The sequence below is a fragment of the Aedes albopictus genome, chromosome 2 (genome assembly GCF_035046485.1).
Source record: "Aedes albopictus strain Foshan chromosome 2, AalbF5, whole genome shotgun sequence".
NCBI lineage: Eukaryota > Metazoa > Arthropoda > Insecta > Diptera > Culicidae > Aedes > Aedes albopictus.
In genome coordinates this window covers 518,672,601-518,697,878 of record NC_085137.1, presented here as the reverse complement: position 1 = coordinate 518,697,878, position 25,278 = coordinate 518,672,601, and the positions used below count along the sequence as shown (strand labels likewise).

The following is a 25,278-nucleotide window of genomic DNA, read 5'->3' as shown; positions in this document are numbered from 1 at the left end:
ATCCTTCCCAATCAAGCTGGGTTATATGCCCAAATTTCAGGCAATAGGCTCCTAAAGGCCTATCTCAATTTCTGCAAAATTCGATCATGCATTGATTAAAACGAAATGTTTACTCATTTTTTAAGTATTCCTATTAGGTAGGTAAAGCATATACAATATATTTTCAAAAAATTTAAGATTTTTTGCAACACTCCTTGTTTAGCACTCAATTTTGGGTAAATTTTGTTTAACGTGTATGTCAAACAGGAACATTAGTTGTCAAAAGTGAGCCAATGTGATGTCTTTTGCAACTCGCCGTCTCACTTTCGTTACGTCAAGGTTGACCTCGAATGTCAAACAAGACCTGCTCATCATTATTTTATTTTCGAGTTTATTAACTACCGTGTATGCACCAAACTTTGCGCAGTTAAGACAAATCAAATTTCTAGTCGTTATAAAAATACAAACAAACAAAATATAGGGTATCGGGATGCTTCGTTGGCATAGCCCCCTCGTTCGGCCTATCTCAATGTAAACCAAAAACTCAAACAAACACGCATAACTGGATATCGGAAAAGCTATGCGCCAAACAACTGTAACATTTCGTTTCAATTTTAGCACTTTGGAGCATTAAAATTGAATGAAAATGTCACTTTGTTTAACTTTTGCAGACGCCATGATTCTTCGGCTTAGTGGGTAGTCTATACACATGATCATAAATGGCATGATTCTGGAACATTTCGAATTGACTTTTCAATAACTGAACATTTGATGCGACGGTTAAAGACGCTATTTTGAACTTGTGTATTTGTTTTCAACGAATAATAACTAATTCACAAATTGAATGTGGGCCGAATATTGAGGACATTTTTTTCACTATGTACCCAAATCTTGGCCCATCAGTAAAGTGACGTCAAAAACAACGATAAAAATGCGGTAACAACATTTCTTGCGTAAGAACCAGAAAGAACGAACAGGAAGAAAGATTTTGTGTACGGTGACTGTAAAAATATAACACAATAATAGGGTTGCGTTGTTTTCGTTACTAGATTAAGAAAGAACTTTAGTTAAAGTGATTTATTTATAGTTTTTTGAAAATTTGGCTCCGAAAATGTAATTTAAAAGTAAGATTGGTGAACAAACAGAGATAATACTTCAGCAGAAATATTGAAAAAAATAAGATAATAAATGGTTCTAGTGCATGGAAAGCAATAGGCCAACGTTGTATCCACTAATAGGCCAATTTTTGTACCATAGACCAATGTTGCATACCATCGCAACGAATCTTTTCAGCTCAATTAAGTAAATTCTTGAATATTTACGTAAGTTTACTTCCAATTGGAGAAACATGCATTGCCTAGAGTGTGTAATAGGGTCAACATATTATTTCTAGTGCTATTAATTCATGAGTTATGGTCAAAATTGTCAAGGCGGCTTGCAAATTAGGCCAAGGAATGGTACACATACCCTATCATGAACAACATGCTCATACGATAGACTAATGATCCTTCTTTGAGTCTGCAATATAAAAGAAATCATAATATTAACCAAAAAATACTTAAAATAGAAAAACTATTTCATTGTCTTGTTCCTAACTTTGCGCACAAAATCTTCGATTGTTCCTAACTTCGCGCATGCTATGAATTGCTCAAAAAAGTAATCAAAAATGCTATTATTTAATGTTTGTCCATTAAACTAAAGTTATTCAGATCAGGTAGCGTGCCCTTAATTGATCTTTGTTGAAATATTTTGTCCTACGAGGGAGGGGGAACGGAGGCCTCCGGAGTTCTTGATTTCGTCTGCGGTTCGTAGTAGGCACCTACCGTGTGAACAATCCAAACTTCATGAGGGGTTGTTTCCTGTGGCTAAAGATCAAAGGTAAAAGCTTCCTGATAAATGAAGTGACCGTTACGGATAGGAACAATAAGGGGTCATTTAAATATGACGACCATCTTTGGGGGGGAGGGGGCTGGGGTTGTCTGAGAAAGTGTGATATGCCATGTATTAGGTATACTATGAAGCATGACGGGGTGGCCCAGGGGAAGAGTGGGTTCTAAAAGTCTTAAAAATGGTGGACGTCATATTTGAATCGTCCCTAACATTGACCGCCGGAAAATCCAAATGAAGGACTGTTCACAAATCACGTCTCATTGTAGACAGATGGAGAGTGCCTACCATAGTGCTACGGTTCATACAATTTTCTACTAATTTCTATACAAAATTTGCTACATGGCGGAGAGGCAGGCCTGAAATTATCAGTACTGGTGTTACATAATATTTAAATGGTTCATAAGTCATGTATTCACGTTCAACAAGCATTTACTGCAAGTGCGCAAAAATTAGGAACACAGTGCAAGTAATGGTTCCAAACATTGAGCACCACTATTTCCTAATTAAATTGAAAAATTTCTTACGAACTGTGATTGATATTACTAGAATATCACCTTTTTTGTCAATTAACTGCAAAATTAATCATCGTTGCACAGTTTTATCGAGGAAAATGTTGATTTTTAGTAGAGTTACTTCTTGGCAACCGTGTTAAGGCGAGGCAAATTTTGACATTTTTGTGTATTTTTGGTTTATTATTCAACACAAACAAAGATTTTATGGACATTAAATATTTGTCAAATAATGTTTATGTTTACACAATGCTAGTGCAATGATTAAACTGGTGAATATGTTGACATTTAGTTATTTGTTTCGTTATTTTACAAGAATGCGCAAAGTTTGGACCTGCGCAAAGTTAGGTGCGCACACGGTATTATGTCACTGTTTAAGTTGAAAAATACCATTGAGATCAGAAAAGCATGCTCCTTTGTGTTATGTAGCAAAACCGGGAAAATATTTTTCTTTCTAGGACCCTATTCGGCCCACAAAAACCCCTCATGACGAAGAGAACAAACCTGCCGATAATATCCTTCGTCATCCTACATCCCATTACTTTTTCAATTATTTGCCGGCTATGTTGTTAATTTCTTTAAAACATATTTATATTCAATTAAATTAGAGGGATTTTAAATGAGCTATAATTAGCATCTTGAACTTTGAAACAATGTTGAAGTTTTGAATAATTTGGTGTTTCATAATTAATTTTTATTGGCTTTTTTTCGGTGATATGAATACTACTCGAAGTAAGAAAGAGTAAGGAAAGTAATGAAAGAATACGGTGGATAGATACGCAAGCGAGCGATAAGAGAAATTGAACAGAAATTGAAATTAACAGAGGGCAATTGTTGAGCAACACAATCACAACGACGATCTTCTTGCCATGCGTTCTCGAGTTGAACGGCTAGGTAATAGTAGTTAGATGAATACTACTATCCCTAGACAGGCAAAAAGATCGTGGTTGTGATCTGTTAAATGTTGCTCGGCGGTATTTTCGGTTCTATCGATCGGTGGTACTTGTTCAGAAATTCATGTCGAGCAAACGTTACTTATTGGTTTTTTTCTCGCTTGCTCCTATTGTACGCTAATGATCTTTAATGCGAACCAAAGTTTTATTAGTTTTTGCCAATTCCGGAGTAATTCGCAAATAGGGCGTGACAAAGCAATAACATTGCGAAAACAACAACCGAATTTGGCTGATATAATATCAATTCCTATTTAGGAGTAATTCAGAGTAATTCAACATGAACAAGCTTAAATGACACAATTCTGACAAGTGTAGAATTAGCATAAGTTAAAATACACGTAAATACAAAAAAAAAAAAAACAATTCTGACACATTTTCTTGATTTTCTAATAAAACAGTAGGAATTTATTAAATTTTGCACTAAAAATTGCATTTTATTTTATTACGCCCGAATTGATCCCCGATAATGCTAAATATGCCCAATAGTCTATTTTACGAAACGACAACAGTGTTGATATTGATATTAACACTCACGAGCTTGGGCGCGACCTACTGTCAAATTTTCATTCATGAAATTAGCGATCAGCTGATCCGAAACGTCTCGTAAAATGGCTCATACTATGCGCCTTGAATCGATAACAATTTCAGAATCGCCTTTTACTATTCGCCTTGTTTTTAATTTTGACAGGATTTCGCCGTTTGCTTTCGCCGTGTTTACGTTGTGATTTCAGTTTCGCCTTTTACTTTCGTAAACACTAGGAGTGGAAGGCGTAGTTCTTGTTTTGTTTCGGCTACATAGAATGGGATTACGCCTTCCACTCAACCCGTGATTTTCAATAGTTAGAAAAGTGATATCAAGGAAAGTTTGTGAGTATTTAGAAGGAAAATCTAGCATCTTTTCACTATTATAATCACTTAAATTATGTACATTTTGTCAGTTAAGACCTTTTCGCGAATTTCTCCGGAATTGGATTTTATATTTACTATATACTATAATATATCACCGAAAAAAAGCCAAAGAATCTACCCGGCGTACACATTGACCTGGGACATACCCAGACATTGACAAGCCATTAACATTTCCCCATAATTGAAAAAAAAATAATAAAAGGAACCGCCCAAAAAAAAACCCTGTATGCAAATTTTCACGCCAACGAAATTCATTTCAATCACTGTAATATTCTCCACAATTCGACATTCAACAACAGAAAAAGTTTATTTTGTAGAGAAGCAAAAGCTAAGATTTCGCGCCGCATGCATTGATAAACTATACAATATAGTACAGTTTTCACACATTTTTCGAGTAAAATATTCTCTTAAATTCCATTGAATTTTAGACTCCACTGTTTTTCGTCATTTTCAGTAAACTATTTTTTTTAATTACTGCCGTAGAAAGAAGTACCTACCGGTTGATTATAGATCTGAAAATAGAATAACAGTTTTATTTTTCAATGTTACTATGACTACTATCATCTGATTCTATTCCAATCATTCTCCACAATTTCTCCAAACGTATTCATTGGAATGGCATTGTGAGAATGCCGGCTGGCATCTAGGCTAGTATTATTTCACAAATGTTGTATAAAGATATACCGTACGTCAATGTGATCAGCTTTAACAAGTTTTACGCAGCTTTTGATTATTTTCAACTGTACCTTCCTTTGTGATCTTTTCTAAGTCTGGAAGTACACATTGTTAAATATTTGACAAGAATATTTGACCCTGTGTACTAACAGCTTAACAGTCGTTTCGTCCAAGTCAGCTCTTGGCAAATGAAGCTACGCTTGTCTGCTTTCTCGAGCCCCAAGCAATGACACCTCTATCGTACTTGGTTAAATATTCGGAACTCGACTTTCTGTCCCAGCAATCCTAGCGTAGTCAGTATCAACGTACACGCGCAGCTGCTTCCGTAATGTTCCTAGCTTCAGCTTGTGGTCTCTAGTTCCATATAAATATTGAAACAACTTCATTGCTTTATTTCAGTCTTGCTGACTGTGTGAACTAGTTTTCTGGGAAAGTAACGAAGCGCTTAAGCTGTACACAGGGTCAAATATTTGTCCAAAAAGAAACCAATGCTGAAACATCTTGTTTGACTCGATCGAATTTTCATTAGTGTCAAACTGATGTTGTTTCTTGAGTTCTTTCCTTGTCAAATATTTGACCCTGTGTACTACTGGCCTTAGGGATACATCCGATCTAGTTTGCACTGCTTTATACAGCAGACTCTCAATAAGGCTGAAGTACTGCGATTTTTACAACATTGGCTCTTTCTTCTCTTTGTGTTTGTAGGTAGCATTAGAGAAGGCTTCGCATCCTTGTTAATGGAAGCGCTCAGTCAATTTGTGGATGTATGCTGCTGATTTAGCTTGTACCTGTCGCTGTATTTCTCGACCTCGATCCCAAGGAAACTTCGTGTATCGTCGAGATATTTTACGGTGAAATTCATACCCAGTTGATTTTACATCGACTCGAATTCCTCTTCGGTTGTTGTAACGATAATCATGTCGTCTACGTAAATGTATCTACGAATGTATTCTGTCACTCCTTCTGTAGGCGTTGCTTGAATCCTGGCTTCTGGAAAACCGAATCAGCCGCGACGGTTTCAACCCATAGAAACTCAAACGACAAACTTCACGCTCGTATTGAGACGTATCCTACGAGCTGTCGCATATAGATTGTTTCCTCCAGTTTTCATTGAGTGTTGCCGAAGGGTAGAGCAAATGGTCGTGGGCTGAAATTCTTTCAGCAAATCAAAACCGTCCAAATAGGTCCAAGTAGGTGGATAAGCTAAAGCTAAAATAAACACTTTATTAATTCACTTATAATAATGTTTGTATGGTCATTTTACAATTTTTCAGTGCAACCTTCTTCTTTGCCCTATCATCCAGTTTGGCAAACGTCAGCTGGCATCGGCTTTGCCGGATCTATGTGGTGTTAGCTGTAGTATGGTTGAAGGACACTTCATTAGTACACTATCCAAATATTTCCTGGTTTTACTTACTTAGTCTACACTATCAATCAAAGAAAATTTATTATTCTAATTAATTCGCGCCACCTAATGATGTGACTACAAGCGGCATATAATTCACAAGTGCACTACTTTGCTTTCTTGTTCCGTTTCTTATTCTAAACTTCGATAGAAACTTGGTTCCCACTTAGCGGTTTGTATACGCTAAAATACAGTCGCGAAATGTTATCGCAACATTGAGATACACCGTTTTCACGTTCATATGCTTCAGGAACATCTCCCTCTTACTAGCAATCGTCAATAATAAACGGAAGTACAATATGGCTCATAAAAAATGCAAAAATATATATTTTCGTTTTTTGGTAATTTTTCATGCAATATTTAGGGTATGTGTGCCATCAGTCATCTCATGCTCCCATTTTCATCCTATTCGAAAACAAGCGATTACGGCACCGATTGACTCCGTTCTTTTTGTTTTCATGGGTGCTCACTTCTACCAAAAAATACAAAAATAAGAAACAAAACAAACAGCGCTTCAATCCTTTGTTTTTCGTGGGATGAAAATAAGAGCCACATGCTTAATAAGGGAACCAATACCCTATAATGATTAAATTGATCCTTTTAAAATAAAGCTTCAATAAGGAAGTGACTATCATACAGGATATCTCAAATTTCTTTGAAAATTTTCATTAGTTACGTATGTGCTATGCCTAATAGTTTCCAACAATTTCTAAAACAAATTAACTTTTCCTCAAAGTTATTTGGGGTTAAATGAATTTGGATGAAAACTTTAAAGCACACTCTAGAAAACGCCCTCGTTTAGAAAACTGTTTGAAAACAATATTAGATTCCTAGGAAGCCATTATTATAGGTACCTCCTGATGTCCGCCTTCTTCAGTATTGTGTGGCTGCACTGCACATGATCCGGGGTAGCAACAGAAATTTCTGCCAAATAGTCTAGACGAGCGATTTCTTGTTTGGTTCGAAATGATCGTGTCCTGCTTATGACCTTCATGGTTCATGAATGAAAATGACGTCACGATTCTCGAAGAAATTCATATAATCTGTATCAGTTTCGTTTTAATAACATCGCTAGTGATCGGGATACCGGAGTTCTCCAGTGCCATCAGTATGGGCTTGTATTCTTCAGGTAGGCCAGCTAGGAGGAGGGTCCCAGTTCCAATCCACTCCTCAGATATATTAAATCCAACCCCGCGTAGTTGGTGCATTGTAGAGATGATTTCGTTGACGTACGAATCCATTGAATCACACGATGAGAGACTTGTAGTGATGAGTTTCCTCAGCAAACCTATACGACTGGTCAGACCGATCTCTTCAAAAGCGGCTTCCAGCTTTGTCCATACTTCGCAAGCCGTGGTCTTTAACGTCAACTTAGTTCACGGGATCCAGGAGCCGAAATTATCTTTGCGCGTATTCTTCAGCTACAGGAAGGGGCTTAACAACTTCCCAGAGATCCTCTAATTTCAGGAACGTTTCAACGGCGAACTTCCATGTTATCTAGTTGATACGGCCGGTCAATTGATCTATTCAAGGTAAACTGGAAAGGTTATGACTGTAATGAGTCGCCTGAGAATTCTCTCTTCCGATAGCTGCTACAAAACTTGGTATAATAGAACACTACTGATTAGGGGCCGTTCATAAACCACGTGGACTTTTAGGGGGAAGGGGTGGAGGTGTCTGGTCGAAGTACGAGGGGAGGGGGGCGTCTGAGACCTTGCTTATTGTCAGCAGAAGGTTTACTGCCCCCACTCGCAAAATAGTCCCATATGAATAGGAAACCCAGCAAAGATGGGACTGTTATGCGAGTGGCGGCAGTTTATGGGTCGATAGTTTGAAGGAACAGGTGTATCTTCGCTTGCTTTTGGTAAAGCGACAATGTTCTGTCCATACTTCCTAGGACATTTCATATAGTAATCTTCCTAGCCAGATCGCAACGGTGTCTTCGTGGATCGGAAATCGCATCATTCTTACAAGTTTAGTAATTCTGATGATCTATTTCGAAAAAAATGCTTATCAAGTACTCTGTTCTATCCAAGATCTAGTTTGGCGATTTCAACGTTACTCCATATCAGATTTGTACCTATCATGTCATGTTGTAAAAACACGCTGATGAAAAAACGCATCCCCTGTGTGTACGTGAATCCTGTTATTTTAAATCTTTTGAGTTTGAATCAATTGTGTACCTTTTAAGCCTCTACTTCCCATAGTTGCTCTAGAGCACCATCGATTTTCGACGAACTGGAGACAAACGGAGATGAACATGATGCAATAGTTTTTAGAATATGATTGTAATATCATTATTTAAACCCAACTACTATCTAATTGTTACAATAGTGGAACTATTGATAAACAAACAAAAAACTATTAATTTTCAACTGAAAACATTTTCGTTGATGTCGAAAAGTTTGGCTAATTTGAGAAAGTTTTGTTCAAGCTCTTTTTTTTGGTAACGCTTTCTTAGCATAGAAATAGTTGTTCAAAGTCGTTGGAAGTAAAGGGTTAATTCTGCCCTTTATTGCTAAAAGTCGGAACAAGATCCTTTTGGGTATCTTAGTCACTGATTTGACAGCGATCTATTACAGTGGTCAGCCACAGGGTGATGGGTCACAAGACCGAAGTACGTTAGCCCGATTGGGTCGTTTCGACGAATGAGTGTAAAACATATAACGCCTAGTGAAACTCCTGTTATACAAAACTGTGTTTCGACCCACAATAGCATACGGTTTTCCAGCGTGGTACAATTGCGCCCAAAGCCATCGTAAGAAAATCCAAGTCAAGCAAAACAAATTATTAAAAATGATGTTGAATCTTCCGCCGTTTCACCCTACCGAGGATGTGCATAGGATGGCTGGGGTTGAACCGCTGGATGAATGGTTCGAGAGGTTATTGCCGAAATTCAACCTGAGTTGCGCGACGTCTATAAATCCACTTCTTCAAGAGCTGGCTGCATAGTCTGCTGTGATATTACTGTTAAGTGTTCTTGTATTTGTTTGTTTTTCGCTAACTTGTTTACTTTTGTTTTTAATAATGCATATTAGAAGGTTTTTTTTTGTATAGAAAATTTTTCCTTCCATGCTAAACTTTAAATTAGAAGAGAAGCAGCATTGTGGAATATGGGCTTGACCCTGGGCTTGACTGAGTGTAACTAATTATTTGTCAGAATTCAATAAATGTTTACATTTATATATTCTGCACCTTTTTAATTGTTACGCTTTATATAATGTGCTCAAGAACGTGCACTCTTACGTTCTCACAACTGTGTAGACATTTTGAAACAGCTAAGAAAGAGGTGAGGAAGATATTTTGAAACAAACGATAGAAAGAGAGAGAGTGAGTAAAACCAGAGAAAGCATTCTGGCGACTTGAGTTCATTTCCACTGGATGCTCGCACAAAGGAAGAGGGAGAGATTCTCTGGCATACAACTTGAGCAGAATTCTAGGTACCTAACGTGGTTGAGAGCTTCAGTCAAGCCCAGGGTCAAGCCCATATTCCACAATAAGCATGTGTTTAGTGTAATCAACTGTTGAAAGGGAACACCACACCTCAGTTAGGAATATAAAAAAAACAAATTGTATGTTATAATAATTGCAATTGCAATAAAACGCCTAGTTGAATGCTTCGATTATGATATGTATATGCTTGGAAAAGCCTATATTTAACCCTTTCCTTCCCACAACTTTGAACGACTTTTTCTATGCCAAGAAAGCGTTTCCGAAGAAAGTGCTTGAACAAAAGTTATTGCAAATTGGTCAAATTTTTCGAAATCAACGAAAAAATTTTTTGTTGTAAATCAATAGTTTTTTGATTGTTTATCAATAGTTCCACTATTGAAACAAGTAGTTGGGAGTTGGATTTACCTAATGAGATTACAATCATATTTTAAAAACTATTGCACCATATTCTTCTGATTTCGTTTGTCTCGAGTTCGTCGAAAATCGATGGTGCTCTAGAGCAACCATGGGAAGTAGAGGGTTAAAAGAAGGAAGAATCTCTGATAAGAGAGCTTGTAGTATGGCCATCAGAAATCATAGTTTAGGATATATATTTGTATGCTTTACATACGAGGAATGTCGCAGGTCGTCAACACATCTTCTGAGAGTTCAAAAAACATTTTTTTATCATTTATGAAAAAAAAAATGAATTTCGGCCAACTGACCCATTTGGCTTAATGACTTGATACTCATCCACAGAACTTTATATTGCCACCGCATACCTTACACAATAATTGAACATGATTTGTGTTGTCCTATAAACTTTTGATAACCTTGTTCTATTTATTACAGATTGCTCAACGTGCTTTGGAGGCATTCACAGAACTGATCGTGCGCCTTGGTCAAGATTTTAACGCGTATACCTCAACAATCCTGCCACATGTCGTGGATCGGTTAGGGGACAGTCGTGACACTGTCCGAGAAAAGGCGCAGCTGCTGCTGCATAAGTTGATGGAATGTCGAGTAGTTTCACCACAATCATTACTTGATAAGCTGACTGTTTGTTTCAAACATAAAAATGCAAAAGTTAGAGAAGAGTTTTTGCAAACAATCGTCAATGCTCTCAATGAGTATGGCACCCAATCACTATCGGTGAAAACGTACATACAGCCAATCGTATTGCTGCTTGGAGATCCGGCTCCTACTGTACGGGATGCAGCAGTGCAAACATTGGTCGAGATTTACAAGCATGTTGGAGATAAACTACGAATCGATCTGAGGAAGAGAGACGTGCCGCCAGCTAAATTTCTTATTCTGGAGCAAAAATTTGACGAAACGAAGAACGATGGATTACTCCTCCCCTCAGCTATCAACGCAGCCAACTCGATTGATGATGTGGACACGGCAGTTGTAGCAAGACCGACCAGATTGGTAAAAAGAACACCATCAGCAACTCCACGAAAGCCGCTGTTCGAAGCGCAAGGATCTGGTGATTTGTTAGCAGCAGGTGCTGTATCTGTGGATATATTCGAAAACTCGTTTGAAAATGTCCCACAGTTGACCATATTCTCCCAACGTGACATGGATGACCACATGAAATCCATCAACACAGTCATCGGTGATAAAAATATGGACTGGGAAAAACGAGTCGATGCGCTGAAAAAGATACGATCGCTTCTATTGATCAACGTGCAAAATTCGCCAACATTCACTCAACAGCTTAAAGACTTGTCCATTGCATTCCTTGACATACTGAAAGAACTGAGATCACAGGTTATTCGCGAAGCCTGTATAACTTTGGCTTACATGAGCAAAGTACTGAAGAATCGATTAGATCAGTTTGTGATATACATTTTGCAAGAGTTGATCAATTTGATTCAAAACTCTGCAAAAGTCATATCGTCAGCCGGCATAATTGCCCTGAAATATGTAATTAAACATACACATGCCCCAAAAATAGTGCCAATAATCACCCAGAATCTCATGCAATCCAAGTCGAAGGACATCCGCAGTACGCTGTGCGAGATAATGATCCTGCTGTTTGACGAATGGCCAACAAAAACATTGGAGAAAAACAGTTTGCTTCTAAGAGATGCACTGCGAAAAGGAATTTCGGATGCGGATAGCGAAGCAAGAAGACATAGTCGATGGTAAATAAATATGGGTTTTCTTATACCTAACGGATAATAACTGATTTTTTTCCTTGTAGTGCCTTCTGGAGTTTCCGACGACATTTTGTGGACCTCGCTGACAACTTGTACTCGTCGTTGGATCCAGCTACGCAGCGTATGATGGAGAGAGATCGCGATAATTTGGGAACAAATGGTACCAATTCTATGAGTGTTAGTTTGCGAGGCAGCAATAGTAGCTTGAATTCTGTCCCTGGTGGTGTGATAAGTATGTGTTTAGTATTCGTCTTTCAATTGTAACGTGTGTTTTTCAATTGTTTCATATAAAAAACTAATCAATTCATCTGAAATGTCAAATTCTGAACATTCCATTCACTATTTATGAGTAATACTCGTTAATGTGTGTCGTGGTATTTAATAGGATTACCATTTTTGTATTTTTTTTCTTTGTTACCTCATGCTAACCAGAACGTAGACAATCCTCAGGACTGAGAAGTCCCGCTTCTGCACAACCCCCAGGTAATTATCATTGGCAAAGCTATAGGAAGCTATAGCATGCAGTTATTTATTACCATGTATTTTGGAATATCAAATGAGCGGTCCAGATGCAAAGGGGTGTAAGTGTCCATTTTGTCGATTTTGAGCTGAGCATATCAAACAATTCTTCAGATGTTAAGCTTTTTGGAACTTTTTTAAGATTATTTTTACGATGGTTAGAAAAATTACAACAAATCAGAAAAAATAGGTTGATTTTAAAATTGGTGAAGAACTTTAAACCTCATTTACTCGAAAGTGGATTTTTGTCACTTACACCTCTTTGCTTCTAACCCAATCAAATTAAAAATTACATTATCCTTTATGCAAAGCAGTGAACAAAATAATATTCATTTACCAGTAGTTGCTCATAGCCTTTCACTATTGTGAAAATTAGGTTTACACACCTAAATACACCATTTTTGAATATTCGTTTTCAAAGTTATAAGCAAGCAACGCCATTTTGGATAAAGTTCAGTTGTGAATTATTAAAATAATAGAGAATAATACATTTTGAGCTGCTATTACCTATACTGAAAAAGTAGCGACAGCTGCGATAATCGCGCACGCTTAATTTTACGTTAATTTTTTTAAACCTTTTTTCGGGGAGTTTATCAAAAATACATCAATAACTTTATTATGAGAAACAGTTATATACCTATGAGTCCTATAAGATTCTTAGGTTTCTTAACAATATTCATCAATGCGATATTCATGTATATATGTAAGTTACAATCATATTTCAAAAATCTCATTCGGTATACTGCCTATGATCGTACTATATTCGGACTATCCGAAGCAAACCATCCTTTGGTTGACATCTTTGTTGTGAAATCGCATAAGGGAAAACTGATAAAATAATTATAATGATGGACATAATACTAACAGCTAAATTTATTCTTCTACCATACTACGCACGCACACTCCATTTCGGCAATGCACATATGTTGAATGTGTAAAAGGTAACGCAACAAGTGTTAGTACCGAAAACCTTTCATCTGGGCAATCCAGCTCTACTAGATTGCAAAGAACTCCGTCGCTACCTAGGACTTACTCACGCAATCGGAGTGGAATTCCAGTTGCTCATCGAGACAATACTGCTCCTCCCAGAGGTCTCTAATTTATTGTTAAACTGTTTCGCATTTTTTATTCTAACTTTGCATATTTTTTGTTTACCTTTTTTGTAAAAGTTCTGTTGTTTGGTTCGTATGTTGTTTGAATATTTGTCATATAGGTACGTGTTATGTTCCGCGATTCCTTGCACCTTCAGGAAAAAATCGGAAAAACAAAAAAATACGCTGTAATACAGGGGATAGACAAAATGATCGGGACAGGCAAAATTTTCACTTTTCAAAAAATGTTCAATTAGCTGTAACTTTTCGAAAAGTGCATCAAATATTTTCAAAATTTGGAAAAGATCGGACAATTCTTCACGAAGTTATAAAGATTTTTGAAAAAGGTAAAATTATCCGATAGCCAACTTTGAGCTGTTATATCTTCGGATTCAATGAACCGAATGCAATGAAATTTTGTCCATTTATGACTTATATAATGAGCTATGAAAAACCATTGACTTAACTTAATATTCTTAACACGGAAGAAAATTATAACGATTAGATTATTTTTCTAGAAAAACACCAAATTATCCAAAAGATCAACATCGTTTCAAAATTCAAGATGCAAATTATAGTTTATTTAGTTTCCCTCTAATTGACTTATATATAAATGCGTTTTGAAGGAAAGTAACAACATAGCTGCCAATAAATTGAAAAAGTAATGGGATGCATATTAAAAATTGACCAATTTACTAAAAAATCGTGAAAAAAATAAAATCGCTATAACTTTTTCGCTTGTTAAAAATTTCAAGTTAAGTCAAATGTTTTCCAGAGTTCATTATATAAGTCATAAATGGTCAAAATTTCATTGCAATCGGTTCATTGAATCCGGAGATATAACAGCTCAAAGTTGGCTATCGGATAATTTTATCTTTTTCAAAAATTTTTATAACTTCGTGAACAATTGTCCGATCTTTTCCAAATTTTGTCCACTGATACACAACTAGTTGAAGAACTTACAGTAAAAATTTGAGAATATTTGATGCACTTTTCGAAAAGTTACTGCTAGTTGAACATTTTTTTAAAAGTGAAAATTTTGCCTGTCCCGATCATTTTGTCTATCCCCTGTATTTTGTTTTTGGTAGAGTAAAAAACAATTTATTTTCTGGGAAAAACCCTCAAGAACAGCTTTTAATAAAAATGCAAAAAGCAACGGGTTTTAAATTTAAGTTTATAATTTCTATTTGCATAACTTATTTTCAGTATTCGGTAATTAATTTAAATTATGCAATATTAACACTATAGTGTATATTGCGTGTATTTTTATATTTTTATTGAAACATCATGTATTTTCGTATCTTTTTGTTTTTGAAGGAATCATATGTTTTACTTTTTCAAAGTCCATACAAAAGGAATACACATTTTCGTTTATACGGTAAAACGGTTGTGTTGCCCAACGTTAAAATTTTGAACTTCTTTTCTGAAATTTTACGTGTTACGCACTTTATTACCATTGTTGTGCAACTTATATGTCTTTCTGTTTGTTTGGGTATTTTTGTTTTGTGTTGTGCATTATACATTTTTGTCAGTGTTGTTTACACTCTAAATAAACATTCTGGGTAAATGTACCACTTTCAATCTAATTCTAACCGTTTAATTTTACTTTATAGCGTAAGATACTAGCCCTGTATATCCTAGAGCTGAGAATCTCAAACAATAGTCCTATATTTTTTTTCATTCTTTTCTTAAATATACCTTTCTTTGCTTCCTTCATTATTTTGATAACGTAATATCATTTTTCGTTCAAGCAAATACATTAATAACATCTTACATTACAATTGGTACATTTACTCGCTAAATCTGTTTCATGTTTTGATGTCTTGCTCATTTTATGATCCAGTGTATCGTCAGAGTACCAGTACACCGCTCACGAACGTAGAAATGAGGTTTACCTGCACAAAATACAATCTTCTCACGGATATACACAATTTGATGTCCGGAAATATCCGTGTGAAGACCACAGCACCTCACATATACCTATTTATGCTGAAAACATCATTTCTATTACGGCGAGCCGCGTACTGGTGACCTAATGATATGACAATGCATACTGCAAATGCAAATTTGAAGACTAATCTCTGGATTCTAAAACAAGGCATTAACATATTAGAATGGAGAACATTTTCGGTAGAGGGTACATTTTGTAATTTGGTGTTAAAACTCATAAGATTTTTTTATTAACGTGTATTTTAACTTAAGCTAATTCTACATTTCTGAACTCATGAGATTTAGGTTTGATTAATAAGTTACTATGTATGTACCTATTTACAGAGTTCAGTCAAACTAGACGTGTTTTAATTAGTCCCATACCAGAATGCATCTCCTATCGAAAATGTTCCATATAATATTTTTAATTTCGTTACTTATATACTACATCTACTACACGATATTGGAAATGCAAAAAGTACAAAATTAACAATGGAATCAATAGCAATTAACGCCAAAAGCATTATAATCGGCCAACACATTATGTGTAGTAGCTATTCTGTTATTCGTATTTTTTGAATTTCAAACACCGCGTTATTTGACAATTTTTCGAGTGGATTCATAATGACACTAAAATACTAATCTTTCCTATTCAGCTGGCCTACGTAGCGTTTCTGCTGTTGATACAGCTGCAGCACAGAGGGCACGGGCAAGAGCACAGTATTCGAATATGGCTCGTATGAAAATATCATCAGGATCAGCATCATTGCGTAAGTATCGTTTTTTTTTTTTCAATACTATAAAGTCTAACATAAACCAGAAAATAAGACTTTATTGTAGCTTTGAATTAATCATTTTTGGATAAAATTTCATAAAAGAAAATCAAATATTTTTTGCGTAGACAAGCTTATCAAAATTGCAGTTGTGTTTCTGTTTGCACATCATTACAAATGTTTACATAAACTTACTTGATTCACAAGTACTTTTTGGAGAATTTAATTTTATGAAGCACACTTATCTTATATTTTTTATAAATTTATTGCGTATTGATTGTTTTTAATTCTTGACTTTTTTTATTTTCATCTTCTGCGCCATCATCGTTCTAACAGAGGGACAGTATGCTCAGCAAGGTGAGTATTTACTACACGGGACATATTTGATTTCGATATCGTAATAATTCATTGATTAAACACTTATCGTACCAGTGCACTTTGGTGTACTGTACTAGATTAGACAAACACAATAGGATCTGTGGCTATAACGGTTCCCCGCATATCATTACCCTGAAAAACACTTCCCCGAAAGCCAATACCCAGAAAATAATTGTTCCAATAGACCATTACCCCGAATGGCACATTTTTTTGAAAAATATTTTTTTTAATGTTTATTTTAACTTACTACTAGCTATTTGAACACTCGAATGACACATTTCTCCAAATACCATAGCCCTGCAAAATAATGTGTATATAATACTTTTTCCAGAAAATTTCCTCCAAATATTTGTAATTGGCATTGCTGTAGAAGTAGTACATACCGTAATCCGGGGTAACATTGATCAGAATTTTCGATCTTTCTTGAATAATTCTCTTGTTAAAGCAAACGTTACATGTTTTATATTTTTAAAACAAGTACTGGCCATCTGAGTATGTGTTAAGTAACTCGAACAAGTATTGTAAAACTTAAAAATTTCCCACATGGCTTGGTCAGCCAAAGCAAAATCAAGAAATTGACATTTAAAAATATGTTTAAATTGGATTTTTAATCTAATTTTTGATTTTGTTGATTTGGGGTAACATTGATCATGTCAGTGATCAATGTTCGTTTTTGTTGAAAATACCCATTCTTACTAAATTGGGGGTCGCTGATTTCGAATTTGTTGTCCAAATTCTTACAAGTTATGTACTTTTTGAGTTATTTGAGGATTAAAATCCTCCAAACCGCGAATAACGCCTAAAGGTAGGCAATAGCTTAAGGATTTGATAGCTTTTTGTTATAAAAGCGTATATTTTACTGAAAAAGAGCATTTACATAAAAGTTTCGTTTATTGAATCCAACTCTAGGACATCATATTGAAGTAATACAATGATTTCTAACCTCATAGTGTATCTAGTATTCATGCCATGCATGAATGTTTGACAATGTATCTCATTGCGTTACGGAACACAATTATGAAAAATCGATTTTTTTCAATGTTTATGAAATTCAATTTTTATTAATTACATGTCATTTAATAGCTAAATGATAGCAGATTACGATATACCATTCGATAGCAGAAGCTATTTCAATGTAAAATGCTAGTTTGAACATTTCATGAAGTCGGTCAAGCCGATCAATGTTACCCCGCTGATCAATGATACCCCGTTTTACGGTACATTACATTTATTTGCTCAACATCACATTTAAGATAAGACAAAATCAACAATAGTACGCCACAATTAGATACACAGTAGTCCCAGGCTAAAAAAAATACAGGGTGTGCAATTAATTTGGAAAACCGTGTTCGATAATTTTTTGACGAAACTAGAACAGCTGAATACAGCTATACTGCATCAAATATTTTTCCATAATAGGGTGACATTGGGTATTATCGGCAGGTTTGTTCTCTTCGTCATGGGGGGTTATTGTCAACCAAATTGCCTGAAACTTGGCAATATCATTCAGCTTAGTTGGGAAGGACTTGAGGCCAACTCTGAGTTCAATAGGGTTCAAAAAACCCCCCAAGACGAAGAGAACAAAACGGCCGAGAATAGGTAATTTCCCCTATGTTCAAGTGCACTCTTGTGTCTGAAAATTCTTATGCTTTAAAAAGGAACCGATACGCTGATCCTACTATAATTTTGTATCGTTTTTTGCAGCGCGGGCTAAAAAGGTACCACTTTTGAGCAATACTCCGCAGCAGCCTCCAACCCCCGAGCGGAAAATTCGTTCTAGATCTGGTGTTTCACAATCTCAACGTAAGCATTATTTATTGGAATAGTAAACAAAAAAAGGCTACATCCTGGTGCACCGATCATATTTTTTTATAATATTGAGTGTTGTAATGTTACATGTAGTCATTGAATTAAAATCATTGTGATCGGAGTGCCAAAATACAACTACCATACACTAAATAAAAAATACTCAACCGATCCATTTTTTACAGCAACATCGAGAAGTACATCTCCGTCAAGCAAGCTGCGCGATACCTATGGCATTGCATCAATTTATAAGCAGACCGGTACAATTCCAAAGAAAAATTCAGGAATCCCTCGATCTTTGGTTAATTCACGTGAGACTAGTCCTACAAGGTGAGCCCACACAAACACGACGACCATAGTGCGAGATCATTAAAGAAATCAATTGATATAATTTGCAGAACATTGCAAAACAGATAACAATAGTTATTGATGTTTACTTTACATATTTTCATCTATTTTCTGATCATATTTCGACGAAAGTAGCAGATACACTTTAGTCCAATTTTGCTGACTAACGATTTCTACATTTTCTCTACAGAGGAACACAATTCGGATCACTACGCCGTAACGTGTACGGAACGAACAGCCCCAGAAGACTAGACAGGCCACCGGTAAATCCTGGACGCCCTGTTTTGGCACAGAAAATACTACAGCAAAGCAGGGAAGCCGAAAGTGCTCTGGCCGATGCCCTTTCACCCGATGATCATGACTTATCGACGGATTTTTCTCGCTTGGGACTGCATAGGAAAATTTCACGCGACGAATCGGATGAAAGTGAAGCCTCGTCCGTATGTTCCGAGAGAAGTTTTGATTCCTACAGAAGAGGAAACGACGTATGTATATTAACTTATTTTAAATGCTTAGTGCCCAGAATTCCATTACCAGGAAGTTTACACAAAGTTTTCGGGGGAATGGTTTTTTGCGGAATGGAATTCTGGTAAATGATGTTATAAAATGTATGCATTAATTGAAAAAAAAAAAACAGTAGCAAGAACACGATGTAACGCAAAAATGCTTTTCGAATACCGATAATCATAAACGTTTTCGTGACATGTGTAAATTAAAACTTTCGCAAATTAAGCTTTCCTTGTTAACTAACTGATTTTGCGCCTCAATCATTGCTGTACTTGTAACAAAATCTTTGTTCTGATTGCAGTCGTATTCGTGGAACGGGTCACGGACTCGCTTGGACAGTTCACGAACAATGATAGACGACATCGACACAATAATACAGCTGTGCGCATCCACACATTGGTCGGAGCGGAAAGACGGTCTCATTAATCTGACCCAATATTTAAGTGAAGGAAAAATGCTAACGTCACAACAACTACAAGTAAATACTAATAAAAAGATGTAATTAAATATTATTAATTCTTTTTTCAACTTATAGTGTGTTCTGGACTTGTTCAGAAAAATGTTTATGGATCCACACATCAAGGTGTATGCACTATTTTTGGACACGGTTAACGAACTTATTCTATCGCACTCAAATGACTTGCACGACTGGTTGTTCATACTACTAACGCGATTATTCCAAAAGCTTGGTGGAGACTTATTAGGATCTATGCACGGTAAAATTTGGAAAACCTTGCAGCTGATTTACGAATACTTCCCAGCGGATCTACAAATGCAGTGTGTCTTCAGGTATGTACAAATATTCGCATATTTTGAGTACCATATTTTAACCCGTATGCAAGGGTAGACGCAGTAAATTCTAACACCAGAGTTCCCCGTTTTTCCCAAAATATATAAAAAGTATAACTAACATAATCATTTTGTTACCTACTACCACGAAATATCCATGATCCTGGGGTGTATATTTAGTTTATAAAAGTTTTCCGACATCAACCTTTATCAAGTCTTTATGGACAGTATAGCGACCGAAAAAAAAAAACAAACTACAATGAAAATAAGGAACCATTGAAGGCGACCGTAAAGTTGAGGTCGAAATACGTATCAGTCATAGGATGCAAATACATAGTTTAAATTAAAAGGAACTGATCCGAGTTCTTTTACGTAATACCAATTGGTTTGCTTTAGTAAATAACTGAACAGTAATAACAACATAGACATATTACATTACCAAAAAACGGTTAACCCCTGGCAACTATGGGAAGAAGAGCTAAAGAAATACGATGAACTTAGTATCTGAATGTTTTATTCATATAAAATAATGATTGCTTATATTATTTCACTTTTCCAGAATACTGATTGACGCAGCCCAAACTCCAAATATCAAAACACGGCAAGCGACATTGAAATTTTTGACAACGCTGGCTACTACCTACTGTACTGCAGCCCAATTTGTAACACATAGTCAAACGCAGCAGCTAGTCGACAGGGCAATATTGAAGATTGTCCAAACATCTCTTGATCAAAAAAGTCTCGAACTAAAGTCACAGGCACGCTCCTGCATTGTAGCTTTGTATAACTGCAACCCATCACAGGTAAATAACCTTCGAAGGGCCCTGTTTGGCCAATTCAGGAAGGATCATATTGCTTTTTTTCTCGTTTCAGATGACAATGACATTGGCGAATCTTCCTAAACAATATCAGGACACAGCAAAGGCAATCATACAGCACCACATGAGACGAAGTACCTCAGGTATTCTAGTCGTAATTTATTCAAGCAAAGCCATAATCGGTTGTAATTTTGACGATCTTGTGCCAAATACGACGCACAGGCGAATACAATTGTCCCACAACAACTGCATCACAGTTGTCCCATGTTCCAAAACAGCAAACTGAGAAAAATGCGTTTTAAGTTTCAGCTTTGTTTCCTTCTCTACGAACAAGTGTAACAAAAACACAAAGTGAATTGAGGGGCCCAGATGCAAAGGGGTGTAAGTGACCCTTTTGTCGATTTTGAGCTGAGCAAATCACAAAATTCTTCAGATTTCAAGCTTTCAGGAACTTTTTTAAGTTTGTTTTTACGATGATTAGAAAAAATACAATAAATCGGAGAAAATTGGGTCGATTTTTCAATTCCATACATTTTGTATGGGATGAAAAATTGATGAAAAACTTTAAACCTCAATTACTCGAAAGTAGGTTTTTGTCACTTACACCCCTTTGCTTCTAACCCCCTCAATTTATCAGCATAGCATTAGAATTGATATTTATCACAGAAGTATGAACAAACAGTTTCATAAACATTCAATTTTCTTTGATTTTTAAAGAAAAACTCTGGTGGGACTGTAATGTCGATAAATCTAACAATTTTCGGGATTTTCTCGGCATAAGCTGTCATGTGAGATGTTCAGCATAAGCTGTTCCATGTTGTTATTTTCATCATAAGCTGTCCCATGTCGAGTTTTGCAGCATAAGCTGTCCCATGTTTATTTTTTCAAATGGTCGGCGTTAAGTCAGAGTGGACTACGCGATTTTTTGGGCAGGTAAAGATAAGCGAGGAGATTCAATAACTTTGAACTTTTGGACGTTATTTTGATGCAGATGTTTCATTTCATATAATAATCATAGTCTTTTCACAACATAATGCACTCGATTTGATATCCGAAATGTTTGTCGGACATTTTCCCAAAATTATTGCAAAACAGATGGTCCAATCTGACTTAACGCCGACCAAATGATATCAGGGTTTCCGGAAAATGTTCAGGATATCCTCAGAGATGCTCGGATAGCTTTTTATGCGTATAAATTGAACATGGGATAGCTTTTGAGAAAAATAAATGAACATGGGACAGCTTATGATGACAAAACTGAACATGGGACAAATTGACTTTAGGTTGTTTTCATGGAGTTTCTGAGCAAAGTATACTAACCTAGAGTAGATTCTGAAAGTATACGCAAAAATAGACCTTTTGAAAAAGTTAACCCTCTCTTTCCCATGGTAGCACAGGTAATCTACTACTTTGCACTGTTCATACAAATACAGGATAAGTTAGATCATTCCCATTTTTTCGTCAGATGTTTGTATATGTTTGATGAACTATTATGCCAGATTTGGTCAAAAATTCTCTGCTCGTTTTTGTTTTAGAGTTAAATGAACAGTGCAAAGTAGTGGATCACCTGTGCTACCATGGGTAAGAGAGGGTTAAAATCGTCAAAATGTAACATGGGACAACTATGCAGCACACGGCAGACAAATGTTCACACCGGTTTCAGCATGCATTGGTTGAAGTCACCGCTACAGTTTTTCAGTAGCGGGTGCGTATTTGTGTGAATATTGTGCTTTCAAAGATTGAACATTTGCACGATCGTCGAATCCTTGCAATGCTCAATATTGCGGCGCTCATAATAAATCCACATTGGGCGGCGACGATATGGCCGCTAAGAGATTCCCGCAATACAGACGCAGTATCGAACAGATACTGTCACCCACCCAGCAGCATCGCAGCAACCTTCCGGCCGTTCATATCAAAACAAAAGTTAGCACAATAGGGCACTGCATGAAATTCTCTCCCTCTCTTTCACTCTTGCAGAAATTGTGTAAACAACAAGGCCAAGAAACGTCAAAATCCCATACAAAATCAAAACAATGCAGTGCCCTATGGTCCACTGCACGAATTTTTGCTGGGCTGCTTACTCTGACCGAAACTTTGACGTTTGAGCGGTGCCGACACCGCTCAAACGTCAAATTTCGTGTGAGAGTAAGTAGGCCAGCAACAATGTGTGCAGTGATCCATGGCAACGCAGTTGGCCAGGAATCGTAATAATATTTATCATGGTATTGTTTCACTACGCATATGCAACACCTCGTCGGCTTTGTGTTTAAGGTGAAACATCAAGAAATCCCATTGCAATTTTGTATACAAACTTTAGAGGCACAAATCTGACGAACGAAGCATCGAACCAAGCCGCACTTGATTATCCTGGCTTTGCTCACTTGCTAAAAGAGGCAGCTTTTCCAAATCCAGCGCATTTGTTTACGAATTTTTAAGATTCGTGCTCTTGAAATCGTGAGTAGGGGGTTAAGCCGGCCATTGTGGCAGCCATATTTGTATCCTCTGAAGTTTCTCCTTAATAATTGGGACGTTATTTAGTGATGCTGCAGAAGGATGTGGCTTCATCTTTTCCATTTCCACATTGCGTCTGTATCGCGTGCATCTCCTCGCGGCCATATCGCCGCAGCCTCATGTGGATTTGATATAAGCGCCGCATGCAGAATTTCTGACCATCAGGTCGCTCATAGTGGTGCGGTCATATTTTGGCAATTTGATGGAAAAGAAGGAAACAAACGCGTTTCCGCGGATTTATCTTGCAAGGCACAATAATTAAGCAAGAGGAGGGGTAAACTAACCCTCTAATACCCAACCCCGCCTTTAGACGGGGTATAGTTTGAGCATTGTTGTATTTTTTTTATTTCATGAGCAATCCAACATTTTATATTTTTGGCTTATATTTAGGACTATTTTGTATATCTCAAAATTGCGTTGATAATAGCAGAATATCAGAGCAGACTATTTTGTATATCTCAAAATAGTATTTGGTGTTTTTGAAGCGTATTTATATATTTTTTAAATCATTGAAACATTGAGGTTTTGGTCACCTTTCAGATGTCATTGTTACTAAGAGACGAACCAGCCAAGGGCTGAAAGTCTCTTAAATAAAGACAAATCAATCAATCAATTCATTGCTTTTTTTTGTATTGAATCGCAATTTTATTTGCCTGTGCGTCGTTCTTGGCGCAAGATCGTCAATACTTGTGTGTATTTATTTTAAGATACACATTAAAAAGGAACAATAACGAGTACAGTGAGACGTTCACTTGTCTGATGCTTTTGGTTTTGGGTGTTTTGAGTTTTTTTTTACTTGATTCGAGAAGGGTGTTTTAGATTTTTTGCCGATTGTAATTCGGTGTATTTTCGGCTTCACATTCATTTTGCGATCTACGAGCCCAGAACTTAGGAACCTAGAATGTTCGGCAGAACAAAAATATGTTTTTTTCTATTCCTATATCAATTAATCCTATATCCTACATCCTACTTTCATCTTTTTAGGAACGGATAGTCCATCATCACCGTTGTCGTCATCCAGTCCGAAACCACTGCTGAGTCCACAACAAGGGTTGTACAGCTTACAAAGTGCAAGCAGTAAGTGTTTTTGTTTTTGAAGCGCATGTACAATCCTACCCTTCTTAATATAACTTTTTTCATGTAAAACAAAGTATACGCAGTTTTTTGTGATTAATTTTTTTTTTGCTAAATACAACATCTACCATCCAGTGCCGGATTTAGGCCTCGGGGGGCCCGGGGCAAACCCTAAAAAGTGGGCCCCTAGAATCAAAATTTCGAAAAAAATGAATCATACAATTACGTTTTTTTTCTTAATCTTATGTATTATTTTAGACCTAATATTGAAAGCTTCTGATTTCTGAACTGCTCCAAAATTCCGACAAATAGAAAATTATTCGAACATTTAATTTGATATTTGACTCAAATGTCAAAATGCTAGCGTAAATGACATCTAGTTCAGATAGTACATATATTTTAAATTTTTATCCGAATTGAAAACATTTATACAAATTTAAGAACTTAGCATTCAGTTAAAAATCTACTAGAACATGCAGCAACTTTATTTGAGATTGCACGGGATCGACTAGTATTTCAAAATTCAGATTATATAAAGATTAGTCTCTTGGGAGCAACTGTAGCAATAAATCTTAATATCTTCAGTAAAACCAAACATCAAGATATGGAAAGTTACAGTTTCCAGGACACTCGTTTTCAAAACTAGCCTTAACTCCCAAACATCTCCAGAATTCATCATTTTCTCTTTTTCATGATAGCAGCGGACTGATGCAAATAAGTATAAGGCATTTGTTTTCAAAATATAATCATAATCAACAAACGTATGTATAATTGTATAATCATTGTGAAATAATAGAAAAATTTGTGAAACTATT

The 25,278-nt window shown here is 36.2% G+C and overlaps 1 protein-coding gene across 9 annotated transcripts in view; it reads left to right on the top strand.

Annotated features, from left to right (window-relative positions):
* The window catches only part of LOC109409650 (CLIP-associating protein), a 31,720-nt gene that overhangs the window by 3,850 nt on the left and 2,592 nt on the right, over window positions 1–25,278 (top strand). For 4 of the 9 annotated variants that reach the window (XM_019683107.3, XM_019683105.3, XM_019683104.3 and 1 more), the window contains 14 exons: window positions 10,605–11,902; window positions 11,962–12,149; window positions 12,350–12,400; window positions 13,378–13,527; window positions 16,113–16,226; window positions 16,566–16,586; window positions 18,312–18,410; window positions 18,599–18,743; window positions 18,952–19,246; window positions 19,570–19,746; window positions 19,804–20,057; window positions 20,617–20,860; window positions 20,931–21,018; window positions 24,374–24,466. In XM_019683107.3, the coding sequence (XP_019538652.1) occupies window positions 10,605–11,902; window positions 11,962–12,149; window positions 12,350–12,400; window positions 13,378–13,527; window positions 16,113–16,226; window positions 16,566–16,586; window positions 18,312–18,410; window positions 18,599–18,743; window positions 18,952–19,246; window positions 19,570–19,746; window positions 19,804–20,057; window positions 20,617–20,860; window positions 20,931–21,018; window positions 24,374–24,466 (3,217 nt within the window). The remainder of the gene's footprint in view (window positions 1–10,604; window positions 11,903–11,961; window positions 12,150–12,349; window positions 12,401–13,377; window positions 13,528–16,112; window positions 16,227–16,565; window positions 16,587–18,311; window positions 18,411–18,598; window positions 18,744–18,951; window positions 19,247–19,569; window positions 19,747–19,803; window positions 20,058–20,616; window positions 20,861–20,930; window positions 21,019–24,373; window positions 24,467–25,278) is intronic. The other 5 variants (XM_019683109.3, XM_019683112.3, XM_019683110.3 and 2 more) reach the window with 5 other exon arrangements.